Source organism: Geotrypetes seraphini, chromosome 14, assembly GCF_902459505.1.
Source record: "Geotrypetes seraphini chromosome 14, aGeoSer1.1, whole genome shotgun sequence".
In the NCBI taxonomy this organism is placed as follows: domain Eukaryota; kingdom Metazoa; phylum Chordata; class Amphibia; order Gymnophiona; family Dermophiidae; genus Geotrypetes; species Geotrypetes seraphini.
In genome coordinates this window covers 59,888,931-59,907,869 of record NC_047097.1, presented here as the reverse complement: position 1 = coordinate 59,907,869, position 18,939 = coordinate 59,888,931, and the positions used below count along the sequence as shown (strand labels likewise).

Here is an 18,939-nt window from a genome sequence, read left to right as displayed (position 1 = left end):
CTCGATGTACCTTGGGTCTGACCCAGCAAGGCTATTCTTATATAATGTAGGAGAGAGAGGGAGACAGAAAAAAAAAAAAGGGGTTCACAGAACTCTTCAAACAATTTAGCTATAACCATAGAGAGGTTTTAAAAGTGTGCAAGGGGCAGGATTAGAACCTGGAGCTCTCAGTCACTGCGTACACTGCTCACATCACATTGTGGGGTGTGCATTCACTTATTACGCTCAGCAGGATAGGGTGGTACCTTCTTTGCACCAACAATGGATTGGAAAATGTTGGTGAAACCCCGAGCTAAGAGGAGGACACGGTTCCTGTTGCACGGATCAAGTGAGGAGTTCTCCAGCTGTTGCCGCCGCTGCCGGTTCACCTTCCTCACCAACAGCTGCAATCAAAAGCACAACTTGTGAAAACTAGGGTGAACCCCCCCCCCCCAAGTCCAGGTACACTATGGCAACATTTCTAGATGCATCACTGAGAATTCGCTCAGGCGTGCCTGTCATACAGGTGTCAGTACATAACACGGCCATACAATTAACGTAACATCAAACTTTTATTTATCAATCGCAGATACCTCGCAGTCCTATGTGATTTATAAAAGATAAAACCAGCTCATTAACTGCTGGATTTACAGTCAATTTAAACCATACAATAATTTATTTATTTCATTTATTTGCTCAATTTTCTATACCATTCTTCCCAGGGAGCCGAGAACGGTTTACATTAATTTATTCAGGTACTCAAGCAATTTTCCCTGTCTGCCCCAGCGGGCTCACAATCTTTTTAATATACCTGGGCAATGGGGGGGGGGGGGGATTAAGTGACTTGCCCAGGGTCACATGGAGCAGCGTGGGTTCAAACAAGAGAATGACATGGGGACATATTTTTCCCCATCCCCGCAGGAACTCATTTTCCTGTACCGTCCCCGTGAGTTTTTTTTTTTCCTGTCCCTGCCCCATTCCTGCAAGCTCCGTCCTCATCTGCACAAGCCTCAAACACTTTAACATCATAAGTAGCAACATTCTAGAGCTCAGCTTGTGATGTCATAATGCCTCATTCCACCAATGCCTAAGCTCTGTCCTCATCTGCACAAGCCTCAAACACTTTAACATCATAAGTAGCAACATTCTAGAGCTCAGCTTGTGATGTCATAATGCCTCATTCCACCAATGCCTAAGCTCTGTCCTCATCTGCACAAGCCTCAAACCCTTTAAAATCACAAGTAGCAACATTCTAGAGCTCAGATTGTGATGTCATAATGCCTCATTCCACCAATGCCTAAGCTCCGTCCTCATCTGCACAAGCCTCTAACCCTTTAAAATCACAAGTAGCAACATTCTAGAGCTCAGACTGTGATGTCATAATGCCTCATTCCACCAATTCCTAAGCTCCATCCTCATCTGCACAAGCCTCAAACCCTTTAAAATCACAAGTAGCAACATTCTAGAGCTCAGCTTGTGATGTCATAATGCCTCATTCCACCAATGCCTAAGCTCCGTCCTCATCTGCACAAGCCTCAAACACTTTAACATCATAAGTAGCAACATTCTAGAGCTCAGCTTGTGATGTCATAATGCCTCATTCCACCAATGCTTAAACTCTGTCCTCATCTGCACAAGCCTCAAACACTTTAAAATCCTAAGTAGCAACATTCTAGAGCTCATATTGTGATGTCATAATGTCTCATTCCACCAGTGCCTAAGCTCCATCCTCATCTGCACAAGCCTCAAACCCTTTAAAATCACAAGTAGCAACATTCTAGAGCTCAGATTGTGATGTCATAATGCCTCATTCCACCAATACCTAAGCTCCGTCCTCATCTGCACATGCCTCAAACATTTTAAAATCATAAGCTTGCAGGAACGGGGCAGGGACAGGGATAGTGGCAAAACTCACAGGGATGGGACAAGGAAATTGAGTTCCTGCGGGGATGGGGACAAATTTGTCTCCGTGTCATTTTCTAGTTTGACTCCCCAACCTCAGGGTGCCGAGTAATAGCTTTAACAACTGTTACCTCCGTCGAAGCTCACTCCAGCTCTTCTAAACCACCCCAGCCCATCCTCAACCGAATGACCATATATGTGACACAGACCGTGCAAGTCTGCCCAGTTCCGGCCTTAGTTCTTCAATATATACCATTATTTTCTGATTAGAAATCCCCGGTGTTCATCCCACACCCTTTTGAACTCTGTCACCGGTTTTCCTCTCCACCACCTCCCTCGGGAGCACATTCCAGGCATCCACCACCTTCTCCGCAAAGAAGAATTTCCTGGTTAATAGTTTATTGATATTCCGCCTTTATATAAAGGTGGATCACAACAACACATACATAACCAAACAGCGTACAAAACGTTGTTACAATCTTTGTAAACCTTTTGGGTATGTGCAGTCTGTAAATGATTAGATCAGACGTCCACCTTTTCCCTCATTTCTTTTGTTTCTGGCCACGCCTTTTGATCGTAAGCCTCCTGCAAAGAGCGGTACAGAAAGTACCGAAACTAAGCTAAGCCGAGCTGCCAGTCTGCCTCTGTGACACACGAGATAGCAGCGCTGCTCCATCTGGGGCCCAGTGCCTATCTGAGAAATAGAGGGGACCCTGCACCTAACCCCGGCCTCTCTCGTTGCCTTTCCACTTTACCTCCGTCCTGCAGGCCCAAGCGCCACTTCTCTCAGATACATCACCTCGTTTCCCTCCACGGCTACGGTCCAAACATCTGGGAGAGCCTGCCTTAGTACCATCTGTGCCATCAACATCTGAAAACCTACCAGAAAAGAGAATTCATACTCAGTGTGCTGGAGAGAATGACCCTCTTCCCCACAAAAAAAAAACAAAAAAAACAAACACAAAACTGGAGGAGTTTCTGCTTCTAAATTCAAGTCACCAGGATCTAAAATTCCCTGATTTTCACATTCCAAGAAGGCCTCAGGAAGTTCAAGCGACCCAGCAGACCCACAAGATTCCACACCCTGGGAACTGCCAACTTTGGTCATTTGGCCCCTTGAGGGTCCTCTGGAACCCAAGACCTTCCACCTAGTGCTCCACTTGTTTTCCATTAAAGCAAAAAAAAAACAAAAAAAAAAACACCACCTTATGCAAGAGCAGGACAAATTTAGGAGAAAAAGGGACAGCCCCCTTCTTGCAATCAGAACTTCAAAAGAGTCCTGCCATGTGAGCACCAGGGGCTCTTCAGACCAACTCTCACGGCAGAGTAATGTGGTGGAAATTACCAACAAAACCATGCTTCCTACTCCACTGGGCCCTCTTAACACAACATACTGCCCTGATGAACGCCACACTTCCTCTGTAGGTGTCTTAGAAGTAGCCAAAGCCACCCCAGCACTTCAAGAAGTACAAGTGGCAAAGGTTGCTTGCAGCTATGGAGTGTACAGCATATTCCCTTCTCATGCCAGAGCAGCCATATAGAATTAGACAGCGTTACCTAAATACACACTCTCCTGAGCTCTCATCCAGATAGGCACAGCAAAACCCTTTCCTGCTCGTCTCCAGCTATATATTTTTTTGTAATCAAGACTCATTTGACTGCTTTCATTCGGGAAGGAGGGGGAAGGGGACCTGGAATCCAGAGAGTACATCCACAGATCGAGGAACTAGCACAGCTGGTCTCCAGTCAGCAAAAAACATTTTGGTTTTTTTTGGGGGGGGGTGCCAAGACCAACACACCCAACCACTTAAAGGGCCAGGTCTGACTTGCCTTCCCAAACCAGAAATGGACTGCACAAATATTCATCTACCATCTGCTGGAGCCTGAGAAATACTGTCTGGTTCGGAAGGTCATGGTCTTGAGAGTTCTCAGCCCCTGTCTGCTAGCAGGAGAGGAAAACCCACTTGTCTGAAATAATTTGGAGGGAATGTGGTTTTAATTTGATTTCTCTTTTATTCTTTCTGCATTTCTTATAGCAGATGCCTAGTGGTTAGAGTAGAGGCCTGCAAACCAGGGGAACTAGCTTCACTTTCCTCTGCAGCTTCTTATGTCTCTGGACAAAATTGCTTTAACCCGCCACTGCCCCAGGTACAAAATAAATCTGGTCTATATGTAAACTGCTTTGACTGTAGCTACAGAAAGGCAGTATATCAGTCTTACCCCTTTTCCCTTTGATTATTGATGTTCCAGTCTAGTTTAAAACACCTTGAAAACTGGAGGAGACAGCAGCGCCCCCCCGAAGGCACCTCACCTCTGAGGTTGTACAGTCTCATGGAATCGCCCTCGCCTGCAGTTGCCTCCCAACACGTCACAGCAATGATGGCCTCTTTCAGCTTGTCCTTCTCTGAAGCACTGAAAGACAACCAGATCGGAAAAGCAGAAACCAAACCAGCATCAAATTGAGTACCCATTAAAGGCCTAGGCATTATTACACCAACAGGGGCTGGGTCAAGAAACAGCTGGATGGGAGAAGGTATGGCAGGGGAATCCAAGACAAATAACATACTACTATTAACCATTTCTAGAGCGCTACCAGACGTACGCAGCGCTTTAGAGAGTCACATAGAAGACAGTCCCTGCTCAAAAGAGCTTACACTCTAAACATACCGGGGATATCAAACTTATTTCAATGCTGAGGTGTACAGTGGGAAAAACAATCCAAGAATTCGGATTAAGCGATTAATCAAATGTGATAATAATAATAATAAAACTGTAAGCTAGCTGACTACAGGGAGAAAGGCCAGCCTACCATTGACTGTTTTCACATGGCCCCACTTTTCAGCCATGCTACTTAGCACCTACTGATTTATGCAAACAATGTCCTCAGAGGCTGACAGAAACCATTTCAACCCAAACTGAACCTATGACCAAATTTTCTGGCTCAGTTTCAGTCAGAATGGAAACTATAAATAAAACCGTGCTGTATCCCCCTCCCTCCCTCTGAACAGGAGCAGTTCATCCCTAAGACCCGGTCCCCTCAGCCCTTGGAAAAAAGGCAACATCCCTTTTTTGGCATAAATTACCGAAAGAGTAGTATTTAACCAACTGTCGGACTTTGTAGAATCCACCAACGTATTACATCCTAATCAACCCGGTTTTAGGAAAAATCATAATACTGAATACTCATTAATAGGCCTCACTACTAACATTATCTATAACCTAGATCATCATAGCTCGGTTATACTCTTTTCCCTAGACCTTTCGGCAGCATTCGACACCATTGATCATTCTCTTCTCCTAGACAGATTAAAAACCATAGGCGTCTGTGACTTAACATTACAGTGGTTTACTTCTTTTCTATCCAACCGATCATCTACGGTACACTTTAATAATATTACATTACATTAGGGATTTCTATTCCGCCTGTGCCTTGCGGTTCTAGGCGGATTACAATAAAGATGAATCTGGACATTTCCAGTAGAATTACATTACAGGAGAAGAGTAGATTACAAGTAACAGTGAAGAGTTATAATACATTCAACATCGCAGCAGATATAACATAGCCTCGGATTACAATAAGGAAGATATCTGGGCATTTCCCGTAGAATTACATTACAGGAGAAGTGTTAATTACAGGTAATAGTGAAGAATTACAGTACATTCAATATCACAGGAGATGTTACATAGCAACTGAGTCAATTTATAACTGGTGGAGAATAAGAATTACAATATATTCTAGATTACAAAAGATGTTACATGAGATGAGTCAAGTTTCTTCGGATGGAGAGTAGCATCATATGCCTATAAGTGGAAGTGTATTTATTGTTTTGATGATTGCATGATGTTGGTTAATTAATGTTGATGATATGGACAGTAGGGGTGTTTAGTTTGGGTTGGATAAAGAGATTCTATTCCCAAAGGAATTGGTTGGGAACTCATTAGATGGCGGTTTAGATTGATGGGAGATATTTTTTGAACAGTAGTGTTTTTATTTCTTTTCGGAACTCTTTTATGTCTGTAATTTCGATCAGTAATTTTGAGATGTCGGAGTCAATATTAGCTGCCTGTGTCCCTAGTAGGTTGTCATAAAGTTTCTTACGTCGGGTACCATTGAGAGGAGGGTAGGTGAAAATGTTCTGTGTTCTCCTTCTTCTGGATAAGAGATAGTAGTGAAAGCGGTTGTTTAGGTAGCTGGGTGCCGCGGCGTGGGTTACTTTGAATAGGAGACAGTAGAGTTTGAATTGTATTCTTGCTTTTATTGGTAGCCAGTGAGATTCTGTGTATGCTTTGGTAATGTGGTCGTATTTGCTGAGTGAGTATATGAGTCTGAGGGCTGTGTTCTGGACGGTCTGTAGTTTTTTTTATTGTGTTGATTGGGCAAGGTAGGTAAAGGCTGTTGCAGTAGTCTACCATACTTAGCACGAGGGATTGGACAATGATTCTGAATTGGTCTTTATTAAAGAATTTTCTTATTTTTCTCAGATTTCGCATTGTGAAGAATGCTTTTTGGATGATTTTATGGATTTGTGTTTGCATAGTGCAGCATCTGTCTAGTTGTATTCCCAGGATTTTGAGGGAACTCTGTATTGGGTACTTGATTGAGTTTACTTCCAGTTCAGTTAGGGATGGTTTTTTGTCCTTCTCTAGTAGTAGGAATTTAGTTTTGTCCGTGTTCAGCTTCAACTTATGATTTGTCATCCATTTTTCATACATGTCATACATCCATTTTAATACAATTTCTAAGCCTTTCTCACACAACTACGGAATTCCTCAGGGTTCTATTTTGTCTCCCTTACTTTTCAATATTTTTCTTTCACCTTTACTAAGTCTAAGTCAATCAATAGGCTTTACTACTTACGCTTACGCAGACGACATTCAATTAACTCACCCTTTTAACCCCGAAAATTCTAATGAAATACTTCTAATTAACCAAAAATTAGAAAAAATAAAAAATTGGCTTACACAAAATAGACTAGCTTTAAATATAACAAAAACTAAGGCATTACTCTTCCCAATGAAACAGGGGTTAAAACTATCGGCTCCATTTTTAATTGATAACACAATCATAAGTTTGGTATCATCACTAAAGATACTCGGGGTTATCATCGATGACAAATTTTCTTATCAAGATCACATCAGTAATGTAGTTAAATGTTGCTTCTATCGTTTGCGTTTGATTTGCTCCATGTCCAAGTTTCTAGAACCCAAATCCTTAAACATTTTAATACATTCGCTTGTCATTGTTAAACTAGACTACTGCAATTCGCTATTGTTAAACATCACTCAAAAGGAAAAAAAACGTTTACAAATAATCCAAAACACGGCAATTAAAATTATTCACAATGGAAAAAAATATGACCATGTATCTACCAACGAACCTCAATTTATAGACCGGTTACTAATTGCACACAACATGACTCGTTCTCTTCGATCCACAACTCAAGGGTTGCTTATGATTCCTTCCTTGAAAATTATTGGAGCCAGACGTCATGACATATTTTCAGTAATGGCCCCTCTTACCTGGAATACCCTGCCTTTATACATAAGAGAAACTAAAGACCTCAATATATTTAAAACCAATTTAAAAACTTTTCTTTTTAAAGCTTCTTTTAATTTTTAAACAATCCATTTTAACAATTTTATCCCATTCCTTATGTTTGCTCCCTATTTGGCTTTTCCTTTTTTCTCATCTGAATAATAGTAATTTTGTAACTTTTTCCCTCTCTTTTCCCTTCCCTTCCCTGTGGGAATTTAAAAAAAAAAAAAAAGTCTGCAACATGCCACAGGTTGCACTACTCTTTCTTACCTATGGGGGCACCAGTTTCCTGTTAACATGTCTTTCTTTAGCCTCTCTTCCTGCTCCTCATTCAGATATGATATTCCATCCTTCATGAACTGATCCAGGACACAGAAAGATACACCAAGTATACAGAGTAAAATAAGAGAATGTAAAATAAATATAAATACTTAGTACATGGGATAGAGCAGTACATAAACTGCACCAATAAAACAAATTCTGGTTACGCATTCAATACAGAATTCGGTTTAATATTCTCTTTATTGCAGGATATGGAAAGGTCGTCCCCTCCACCTGCGACAACAACGCCAGTGCAAAACCTTCAGAAAGAATCCTAAGGCCCATCTTTTCTCCTTGGACCTAAAGCGAAATCCCAAGAGCCAACCCCACTGCTATTTCTTCACCGAGAGAGCGGTTGATCCTTGGAACGAGCTCCCGGTGCAGGTGATCGAGGCAAACAACGTGCAAGAATTTAAGAGCAAATGGGATGCCCATGTGGGATCCCTTAGAGGGTTAAGCCAAGGGAACCTGTCACCAGGAGTCGGATCCCTAGGATAGTAGACTTGGGGGTGGGTAAGTAGAGTGGGCAGACCTGATGGGCTATGGCCCTTATCTGCTGTCATCTTCTATGTTTCTATAAGCCTCAAACACTTATGATTTTAAAGTGTTTGAGGCTTGTGCAGATGAGGACGGAGCTTGCAGGAGTGGGGCAGGGACAGGAAAGGAACTTGCCGGGTTGGGAAAATGAGTTCCCATGGAGATGGGGAAAAATGTGTCCCCCGTGTCATTCTCTAAATATTATTCAACAGCTTAATAATGTCCTCCTCCAGACACTCCATATAAAAGGGAAAGACCCCTATGGATTGTTGACTGCATTCAGTTGATAAATGCAGAATTTTTCTGGATTTTAACATATTTTTAATGTAGAATTCTCCCAGAAGTAAATGCTGCAACACAGCCCACTGGTTTGTATGAGGGGAAAAGCAGGCAATACTCTAACCACAATGGGCAGAATTTCAGTTTCTTATTTCTGCAAACACGGAGCTGAAACAGTAACTGGAGGGTCTGCACCTCAGTTAACTCGCAGAATAGCCTTACCTTATTAAAGTCAAAGCCAAACTCATTCAGAAACTGAATACTGGTGGCCTGGATGGAGAATTCGGAGTCTACAGAGCCAAACGTCAAAGGGAAGAGATAGAAGTTGTACGAATAGGAGAGAAACCTGAGGAAGGAAAAGGAAGGTCACAAGGCGGCTCAAATCCAAACATGCAATGGCATCATCACAGCGCACAGGGGGCTGCACCCCAAGTCTTTTGCAGGAAAATAACTTACCGGTTTGATTTCTGTTTAAAAAATATTGACAAACCTAGGAAAAAAGTTAAAGATTTAGACATATTAAGTGCAAACAATTTTCTTTTTAATTTACCTCCCTCCTTAATGTGCTCTAGGACAGGGGTGTCAAAGTCCCTCCTCAAGGGCCGCAATCCAGTCAGGTTTTCAGGATTTCCCCAATGAATATGCATAAGATTTATTTGCATGCACTGCTTTCATTATATGCCAATAGATCTCATGCATATTCATTGGGGAAATCCTGAAAACCTGACTGGATTGCGGCCCTCGAGGAGGGACTTTGACACCCCTGCTCTAGAATGAGAGTATTATCAGCAAAAAAGTAGAGAATGGAGAAAGAGGAGAGATGGATTTAGGGGGAAGTTAAGAAGCTTAGTCTTGGCCATGGTCGATTTCAGATAGTGGCGAGACATCCAGCCAACATATGGAACCAGGCTGTTTCTGTAGAAGTATGTACTTAACACTGCCTTTAAGCAGGAATAGGCAATTCCGGTCTTCGAGAGCCACAGGCAGGTTAGGTTTTCAGGATAGCCACAATCAATATGCACGAGATAGATTTGCATCTCAAGGAAACAGTGCATGCAAATTCATCTCATACATATTCATTTGGGATATCCGCAGCAGCAGCATTCCCTCCTCCTCCATTTCCCTGTGCAGCATTTCCCCCACCACACTTCCCTGTGCAGCAGCATTTCGATCCCCCCACACTTCCCTGTGCAGCAACCACAGCAGCAGCATTCCCTCTCCTCCATTTTTCTGTGCAGCAGAAACAGCATTTCCCTCCCCCCCCACTTCCCTGTACAGCAGATGCTGCAGCATTCCCTCCCCCCACTCCACTTCCCTGTGCAGCAGCAGCGTTTTCCCCTACCCCCCTTTCCCTTCCTGCGGTCTGGCCGGCTCCCTTAGTCCCTTGCCGCCCCCCTTCCCTTCCCGCGGTCCCGACAAACCTGCTGACTCCAGCTGCGTCTGCAGCACTCTACACACGCTGCTTCGGGGCCTTCTATTGCCCTGATGTACTCTTGCACGTCCCTGATGACATCATCAGAGACGCGGCAGAGCAAATCAGGGCAGTAGAAGGCCCCGAAGCAGCGTGTGTAGAGTGCTGCGGACGCTGCTGGAGTCGGCAGGTTTGTCAGGACCACGGGAAGGGAGGGGTGGCAAGAGACTAAGTGAGCCGGTCAGACGACGGGAAGGGATGGGAGGGTCAGACCGCGATGGGAGGATCAACGGGGCTTCGGGTGGTTCTTTTGTGAAGTTTATTTTTAAGTTCAAAGCCACCACAGCGGCTTCTCTCTCGATCCCCACCTGCATCGGAAGCCTTCTTCGACGCAGGTGCGGCTCGAGAGAGGAGTCGCCGCCACGGCTTTGAACTTCGGCCGTGAAAATAAAGAGGGGGTAGTGTCTCTGCTGTCCAGTTTTTGCCTCCCCCCCCTTCCCTCTGGCTCCGATGGACGAAAATCTGGAGGTCTGCAAGATTGGGGCAGTTGCAAGCGTGCATGCACATCACCTTTAGAGGCAAACTGTATTGCGCGAGCAGGAAAGCCAGCGTTTTCCAATTTGTCTGGCGGTCACTGGAAAGCTAAGCGCGCATGCGCACTCTGCCAACCACAGAACTACAGATCAGGGATTACGGCGGTGAGAGTGCGCATGCGCGCTTAGCATTTTATTATTGTAGATTAAAGAAAAGTTTTGTTTAAAGAATTGATGGTCCATCTTGGTAAATGTTTTGAGGCTACAGTATTGGAGGGTTTAACTTGCTTGATTATTCCCCTGGAAGAGATCAGGACAGGCAGTCTTCCCACAGAGATTGGGCCAACATGAACTGCAAAACTCAAGGCAACTGCTGTAGTTAAAAGGCTTCAGGTATCCAATATAGAAGGTCCATGCTAAACTGATGCTTTGTGGCAGACATTCCCAACCCAGTCTTCGGAGTACACCTAATCCCATTGGGTTTCAGGATATTTACAATGAATATTCATGCATTTGATTTGTATGCAATTGAGGCATTGCACGCAAACCTCTTTCATAATCATTGTAGATATCCTGAAAACCCAATGGGACTAGGTGTGCCCTAAGGACTGGGTTAGGAATGGCTGCATTAACATTTTCACTATTTACAGAGGTGGGTGAGGGCCGGAAGAAACAATTTGACAGTTCATGGACAGAAGGAAGCAAGCCAACAGCTCATTGAAGAAGAGCAACTAAGCTAATAAAGGGTATGGAGGACCTCTCATATACTGACAGATTGAAAAGGCTAGGGCTTTTCTCCCTAGAAAAACGGAGACTTAGAGGAGACATGATAGAAACCTTCAAGATCATGAAGGGCATAGAAAAAATAGACAGGGACAGATTTTTCAAATTAAGGGGATCAACAAGTACAAGGGGGCACTCAGAGAAATTGAAAGGGGAGAAGTTTAGAACAAACGCTAGGAAGTTCTTTTTCACACAGAGGGTGGTGGATACATGGAACGCGCTACCGGAGGATGTGATAAACAGGAGCACACTACATGGGTTCAAAGAAGCTTTGGATAGGTACTTGGAAGACAAAGGGATTGAGGGGTACAGATAAGAGTAGAGGTAGATTATAGGGATGGGATTAGAGGTAAGTTATAAAATTAATCAGGGATCACTGTCCAGGCACTAGGCCTGATGGGCCGCGCGGGAGCGGACCGCTGAGCAAAGATGGACCTCTGGTCTGATTCAGCGGGGGCAACTTCTTATGTTCTTATGATTAGGGGTCTGGGGGTCTAGAATATGTAAGTCAACCCTGCAAAAAAACTCACCAATCTGACATACAGTGAACTTCTGGATGCTAGACTTCACCTTTCTGTACCAATCATCTGCTGAATCGAAGAGACTGTAAACACAAATCCATTTCACAAAATCAGTTAACGAAGAGACTATTCTATAAATCAGTAAATTATTCCCTGTAGTGCCACCTGCTGGCAAAGGCCAGGGCTACAGGAGGTAAAGCTCCCAGCAGATCTCCTGCTCTTGCACCATTCTTTACTACAATTGCATCTTTTAAAGTTATGTAGTGTATCAGGGAGAGGCCTATATGTCTAGTGCAGTGTATCGCAAACTGTGTGCCTCCTGAGATTTCAGGTGTGTCACAACACACCGAGGAGGAGGAGAAGCGCCAGCTGACTTTCACCAGGATGTGCCTCTCGCGGCGAGAGGCATGTCCTGTAACATAACACTTTAGTACATAGCGCTTTAGATTACTGTAATATTCTCTATCGATTTGCAAGAAAAACACTAAAAGGTTGCAGCTTATTCAAAACACTGCTGTCCGCCTGATCTTTGGATTGAAAAAAATCCGATCATGTGTCACAGTATTATCATAAGCTGCACCGGTCGTCCACTGAGGCGCGAGTGATTTTCAAGTTCAGTTGTACACGTTTTAAAGGTTTTGAGTGGGGTATTACCCAGCTACTTTCTCAATCACTTTGAATTTGCTAAGAGGAAACATCTGTGTGGTCTACGATTTTTTGATTTTTCCATCCGTTAAAGGTCGTCTCTATAAACGATATTTTGGGGTAGGACTCTATCGTATCAGGCTGGAATGTGGGATAAACAAATTGCTAACTTTATATCAACTTCCACTTCTTACCAGGCTTTTAGGAAAAGCCTGAAAACATATCTGTTTGGTAAATATTTTGAATAAGTTATTGTGATCAACTGTGAATGTTCAGTAATTTTATTTTTCGTTAATCGCTCTGGACCGAGTGGTAGCTGCGGTATATAAGTGTTATGTTATGTGCGCACTTTCGGATACCTCGAGCCGTGGCCACTACATTTAGTATGACGTGGCTGGACAAAGTTTGTGGGACACTGGTCTTGTGCAGTGGACAGCATTCATAGAAATTGCATCCCTTTCACTACAATTAACAAGTCTCTCACTACCCGGCATTACACCCTGCAAAACTATAGCAATAACACAAGATTGCCCCAGGTACATTAGATTAGACTGGGACAGACAGGAAAAAATGCTTGAGTATCGGAATAAATTCATGTAAATTGTTCTGAACTCCCTTGGGAGAATGGTACAGAAAACTAAATGAACCAATGAAAAGAGTTCCTCACCTGGGCTTCAGGTTGTGAGGCAAGACTGAATGGAGACCTGTGAATTCCATGTCTATCGCTAGAGCACAAGAACGGCAAGAATTAGGGAGACCCAAGCACAAAGTCAGGACGTATTAACAAGTTTCCCCAAGTTTAGGTTACTTGTAAAGTACACTAAGCAACTGTATACAGCAAAACCCCAAGCAATTGACACACAAAACTCCATAATTCATTATTATCATGCAGAACTAGATCAGAACTAGAGAATGACACGGTGACAAAATTCATCACCGTCCCCGTCCCCGCGGATAACCGCGGGAAACCATCTTCATGTCATTCTTTAAGGAGAGAGGGAAGAATCAGAGTATGAATGGCCACAACCACTGACCCGCAAGCTTTGCTTTGAAGAATGCTGAGATTGAGCAGCAACATTCCAGAGCAGATATTGTGATGTCATAATGCCTCATTCCACCAGTGCCTAAGAGCCAATCACATCAGTGATGTCACAATGGCTTCATTATCCTTGGCTCACATAAGAATCAGAGTATGAATGGCCACAACCACTGACCCGCAAGCTTTGCTTTGAAGAATGCTGGTGTAGAAGGACCGAGGTTGAAATAGACACTAGAAAATGACATGGGATTATTTCCCGCGGTTATCCGCGGGGACGGGAACGGTGATGAATTTTGTCACCGTGTCATTCTCTAATCAGAACTACAATTCTTACGCTATAGTTAGGGCTTCTATTCTTAGGTGTTTATAAATTGTAAAATTTAGGAGCTTATCCGCTAGCCAGAAGTTATATATATTTTAAAAAGGCAGTGTTTGGCGTTTTCATGCCAGTACTACTGCGGAGTATTTTTTGTGGTGGAACTGTATATATTTAATTACAACGAAGTCATCAGTAGAGAAAAGCCACAAAATCTGTGTGAAGGATATTCAATAAACTCTGGGATATGAGGTTTCCCCAGTGTTTTAATTTCATTTACAGTATTTTTTTTTTATTTTTTTTTGCATCAGTCTGTTGTAAATCAGTAAAGATACTGGTACTGTACTAGATTTATTTACTGGGATTTATTAACCACTTTTATTTTAAAAAAAATTCACCCATATGCAGCCTGTTACAAAATTACCCTCTATTTGTCTTGACACATCATTATCCCACCCTCACCCCTCCGTGGTGCCAGCTTCTCCAAGCCCAAGCAAGATACAATATTCTCGCTCACCAGTGACACTCTTCATCTTATTGTCCTCAGAAAACACCGGTTACATATAAGAATAACTTCATTTTCTAAAGTTCCCACATACATACATGCATCAAAGCAGGCTCTTTCATGCTTTGCAAACTTGCAATTCCTCATTAATAAACAATAATTTATATGTACATTTAACCACCCCTTGTAATCGTTAGCCTGTCTAACTCAGAGCTGCCAAATTAAAATCACCCAATTCCACTAGGAAACCTGTTAGCCTGTCCTGCTCTTGCACTTACCTCACAGAGCAATGTGGTAAATCAGTAGGGCCAGTCCCATAATCCATCAGGATGAGATTGTTTGATATCCAGGACTGGCTTAAAATTCCCCTCCTTAACTAGGTAGCCTTCCACCTTTACTAATAAGTCTCTTCTAGTCCAGGGGTGTCAAAGTCCCTCCTCTAGGGCCGCAATCCAGTCGGGTTTTCAGGATTTCCCTAATGAATATGCATGAGATCTATTAGCATACAATGAAAGCAGTGCATGCAAATAGATCTCATGCATATTTATTGGGGAAATCCTGAAAACCCGACTGGATTGTAGCCCTCCAGGAGGGATTTTGACACCCCTGCTCTAGTCTATACACGTTTACTCCAGTCCTGATTATCTCACATCCAACCCAGAAGTACTAACTTTCTTCTAGCTGGGCCTCAACTAAATTCCTGCCGTTCTGATAGAAGTAGATAGAAACATAAGCGAAGGTAAGGATTTTATGTGTCTTCCTTACCTATGAAATCACAGCCCTGAATTTGCTCCTGAAGAACAGGAAGGGCTTCCTCCAGCTGACTGCCGAAAATATCCATTAGGCGAAAAGTTACAAGGTAAAAACGAAGGCAGAAAAGAGGGTCGTTCCAGATATAAACAAAATCATATAAGCTCCCTGATAAAGCAAGATACCAGATCCAAAAAAACCAAAATCGATCAAACCAGTAAAAAGATTCCCCCAAACTTTCTCCTCGCCACTACTACACAAATCCCCACGTGAAGATCTCCCGCGAAATCCAGGCCACGCCCCCAGACGCAAATCTCTCCAGACCGCACCCATCTTAGCTTGGTAGCCGACGGGTCACGCCCCCCCCTTTTTTTTTTTTTTTTCTTCCTTTGCAGTTTAGGCGGAAGGCTTTTTTATTCTGCTAGTTTCTAACTCGGATTTGGATTCCTGTTTGGAAGCTGGTGGTCATAATATTGTCATCAGTTTTGTTCTACCAGACATAGAATTAAAAGATTATTTTTCTCAAGCAAAATTATAACTTGTGCCTTCTGTTATAATAGACTAGCTCAGTGGTTCCCAACCCTGTCCAGGAAGAACATTAGGCCAGTTGGGTTTTCAGGATAGCCCTAATGAATATGCATGGAGCAGATTTGCATGCCTGGCACCTCCGGTCTATGCAGAGCTCTCTCATTAGGGTTAGCCTGAAAACCCGACTGGCCTGGTGGTCCTCCAGGACAGGGTTGGGAACCACTGGACTAGCTGATTACCCCGGGTTGCCCGGATATTTATTTATCCCAATCTACCGGTAAAACGGGAGTATCTGATTGTTTATTTCATGGATATCTTCATTTTTAGCAGCAAGAATGGCCCTCTGTATGGGGCTGAACTTGGATTTAAACATTTGAGAATATGGCTACAGCTTCAGTACCTTAAGGTTGAGGGTTCAACCCCACACTACTCCTTGTGACCCTGGGCAAGTCACTTGGTCCTCTCATTGCCCCCGGTATATTAGATTGAGAGCCCGCTGGGACAGACTTGAATCCCTGCATAAATCCATTGTAAACTGTTCTGAACTCCCCTGGGAGAACAGTATAGATTTTGAATGAATAAACACCTAGATATAGGCAAGATCTTCTATAGAAAAAGGAATGGAGGGAAACAAGAGACCTGGGTGGAAGCATCAGAAGAAAGATATGTTCTAGTGGTACCTAACCCTGGTACGATTGCATAGAATGTATATTTGTAGATCTTTGATTTGTGTTGGAGGAATTGTGGGCATCAGGGATCCTTTCTTCACGTGTGGTGGGATTGCCCAAAAAGCAACCCCACTGGAAACAGGTTCATCCCCCCAACCAGGCGACAATTCCTCTGTAAATTGGACTTTATTTTTTTGCATGTCTAAGTTGACAGCTTTAATGCATAACCATATATCACTCTTCCTTAAAGTTTGGGACCCTTAAATAAAATAAGCTTCTACTGAGTCATGCTAAGATCATGTAGCTATTTCTTCATGCCTACCTATCTATGGTCACTGGGGGGGAGGAGGGGGTTGTAGGCCTCCAGTTTGAAGAAAAAATTATTGTCTTGTACTAAAGAACGGCTGTACAACTGATGGACTGGGTGGATCTTTGCTTGTTTCTATGCTGATCTGTTATGTAGACTGTATTACCTTTGAAAACTTAAAAATAATCCTGTATAATAAAACCCTAAGCGTGCAGGCACACTTACAACACTGTGATCCCTGCCACCATGGTGTCTGACTCTGTGGCCATATTCTATTTGCGGCGTGCGGCACATGCGGCGGTTGGAAGCCAGCCTACATGAAAAAAAAAAACCCCCACTGCCCACAGGAAACAGGAAGCGAAGGACCGCCGCATGCAGTCGCGCAATCAACACTAACGTCCATTTGGGGGGGAGGGGGAGAAATCGAGCACCCTGGAGTAGGACAGGGAGAGAGTGTGAATGTTGGAGAAAGGCGCCGCTGCAGGCACCCCGGCAACAGGAAGAGGAGGAGAGGGCCCGAGGATAGGGAGAGACCGCTGGGATTGGTACTGCTGGACAGGGGAAAGGTAAAAGGAAGGGATAATGGCTACTATTGGACAGGGGGAGCAGGGAAGAGGTGCTGCTGGACAGGGGGGGAGGTAAAACCAATGGAGTAGGGGGGAGGTAAAAGTAAGGGAAAAGGCCTATTGCTAGACAGTGGGAGCAGAGAAGGGGGGATGTTGCTGGACGAGGGGGGGGAAGTAAGGAAGAAGGGCTGCTAGCACCCGTTAATGTAATGGGCTAAAAAACTAGTAAATAAAGAAAAGAAGATACGGTAGATATGTTGTGCAAAAGAAACAGAAACCTCAGCAGGGAAGACTAGGAGAAAGACGTACTGCGACATAAAAAAAGGATCAGAAGGCTGATGTAGAGGAAGAAGGGATTTGGAAAGGAACATGTTGCTGCCCCTTTATTCTTGTTTCTAGCATTTTCTCAGTAATACAAGGTTGTGGACTATTGCATTTGATTGATTTCTGTGATATCAATAGTGGCCTTTTATAAATCCTTATTCATCTTATCGTACTCTTTACTCTAAGTGTTGGATGCCTATGGCCTGGCTGTCCTAGGTAAGGCTGCTCTTGCTATCAAGTTTCAAGTTTATTTTTGATTTGATAAATCGCTTATTTAAATTTACTAAGTAAGATACAACTTTGGTAAAAAAAAAAATGTAAACATACAGTTAAACATAATATTTACATATTAAAATAATGGGTTAGACCAACAGACATATGGATACACAAGGTAAAAAAAAAGGGAAGAACTACAATTCAATAATTTTAGAATAGAGAAGAGAACCATAAAAGGAAAGAAACGTTGGGGAGGGGAAAGTAAGAAAGAGCTAAGATTAACTTTGAATTTAGTTTAAAGGTCATAAGCATCTTTAAAAAGAAAACTCTTTAAATTAAGAAGCTAAGCAGGGTCAGGCCTGGCTAATACCTAGATGGGGGACCACTGGGGAATACCAGGTGCTGTAGGGTGGAGCCACACACTGCATGGGAGAAGGCTATGGTAAGAATTCCTTACTGTGCATGCAGCCATGGGTCAGTGGTCAACTCAAAGGTATACACACTGTAGGTATTAAATTCAAATTGGATAATTTGACTGTCTCCTGGACCCTGACAACAAAGAGACACCAGCATTATCTCCATTTCGAGCATCATCTATAGTCACACATGCTTCTTTGCTTTCCTTTTGGCCTTAAGCCCTCCACAATGTCCACACAACCAGCTCTGCAAAGTTGGCATGCAGCACAGCATACATGAAAATGCAGATATGCCTTGGAGCTGAAAAGGTTGAGACTTTTAAGAGCCATGTTTCAAGGTCATGGTGCAGTGCAGTCAGAAGGATGGCTGAGAATGTTAGTCTGGATATATTTTAACCTCCATGTGTACCATCTCAGTATTTTCCAACCTTCTATTGTACATTTTATAGATATACACATATATTTGACTTGGGGTTTTAATGTGCAAAGCTGGGATAGGGGTCTCCCCCAAGTGCTTTGCCTTCTAAAAATGTTCATCAAATATTACTGGGTTGTGGCCCATCCCTGCTTTAAGGTACTGTATATTCCATTATCTATTTGCCAAGTAAATATGCTTTCCTTTTTGTCTCCATCCCAGCCCATGAGTTCTGGGTTGCAATACATCCTAAACATGGATACAGCTTCTCCACAGCGTCATAAAAACTAATAGAATGCAGAATGTCAGCCAATTTCAGCACTGGTTTCTATGTGTTTCATATTTCCCCTTTTCCTCTGTTTGCTTAATGGTATTATTACAGAGATAGCACAGGCATGCTAGACAACCTCGTTTTAGTAAAAATAAGAGACTTGCACCACCA

General features: G+C 43.1%; 1 protein-coding gene across 5 annotated transcripts in view; it reads right to left on the bottom strand.

The window, feature by feature from the left end:
* Positions 1-15,355, bottom strand: part of PNLDC1 (PARN like, ribonuclease domain containing 1) — a 38,383-nt gene extending 23,028 nt beyond the window's left edge. The window contains exons 1-9 of one of the 5 annotated variants that reach the window (XM_033920807.1): positions 15,073-15,355; positions 13,115-13,172; positions 11,812-11,885; positions 9,011-9,044; positions 8,777-8,900; positions 7,688-7,776; positions 4,193-4,293; positions 2,681-2,760; positions 246-383 (exon numbers count right to left, since the gene is read on the bottom strand). In XM_033920807.1, coding sequence (XP_033776698.1) covers positions 246-383; positions 2,681-2,760; positions 4,193-4,293; positions 7,688-7,776; positions 8,777-8,900; positions 9,011-9,044; positions 11,812-11,885; positions 13,115-13,172; positions 15,073-15,148 — 774 coding nt within the window. In that variant the 5' untranslated portion in view covers positions 15,149-15,355. Of the gene's footprint in view, positions 1-245; positions 384-2,636; positions 2,761-4,192; positions 4,294-7,687; positions 7,777-8,776; positions 8,901-9,010; positions 9,045-11,811; positions 11,886-13,114; positions 13,173-14,319; positions 14,540-14,585; positions 14,702-15,072 lie in introns of those variants that run through there. The other 4 variants (XM_033920810.1, XM_033920809.1, XM_033920808.1 and 1 more) reach the window with 4 other exon arrangements.
* Positions 15,356-18,939: the final 3,584 nt, after the last annotated feature.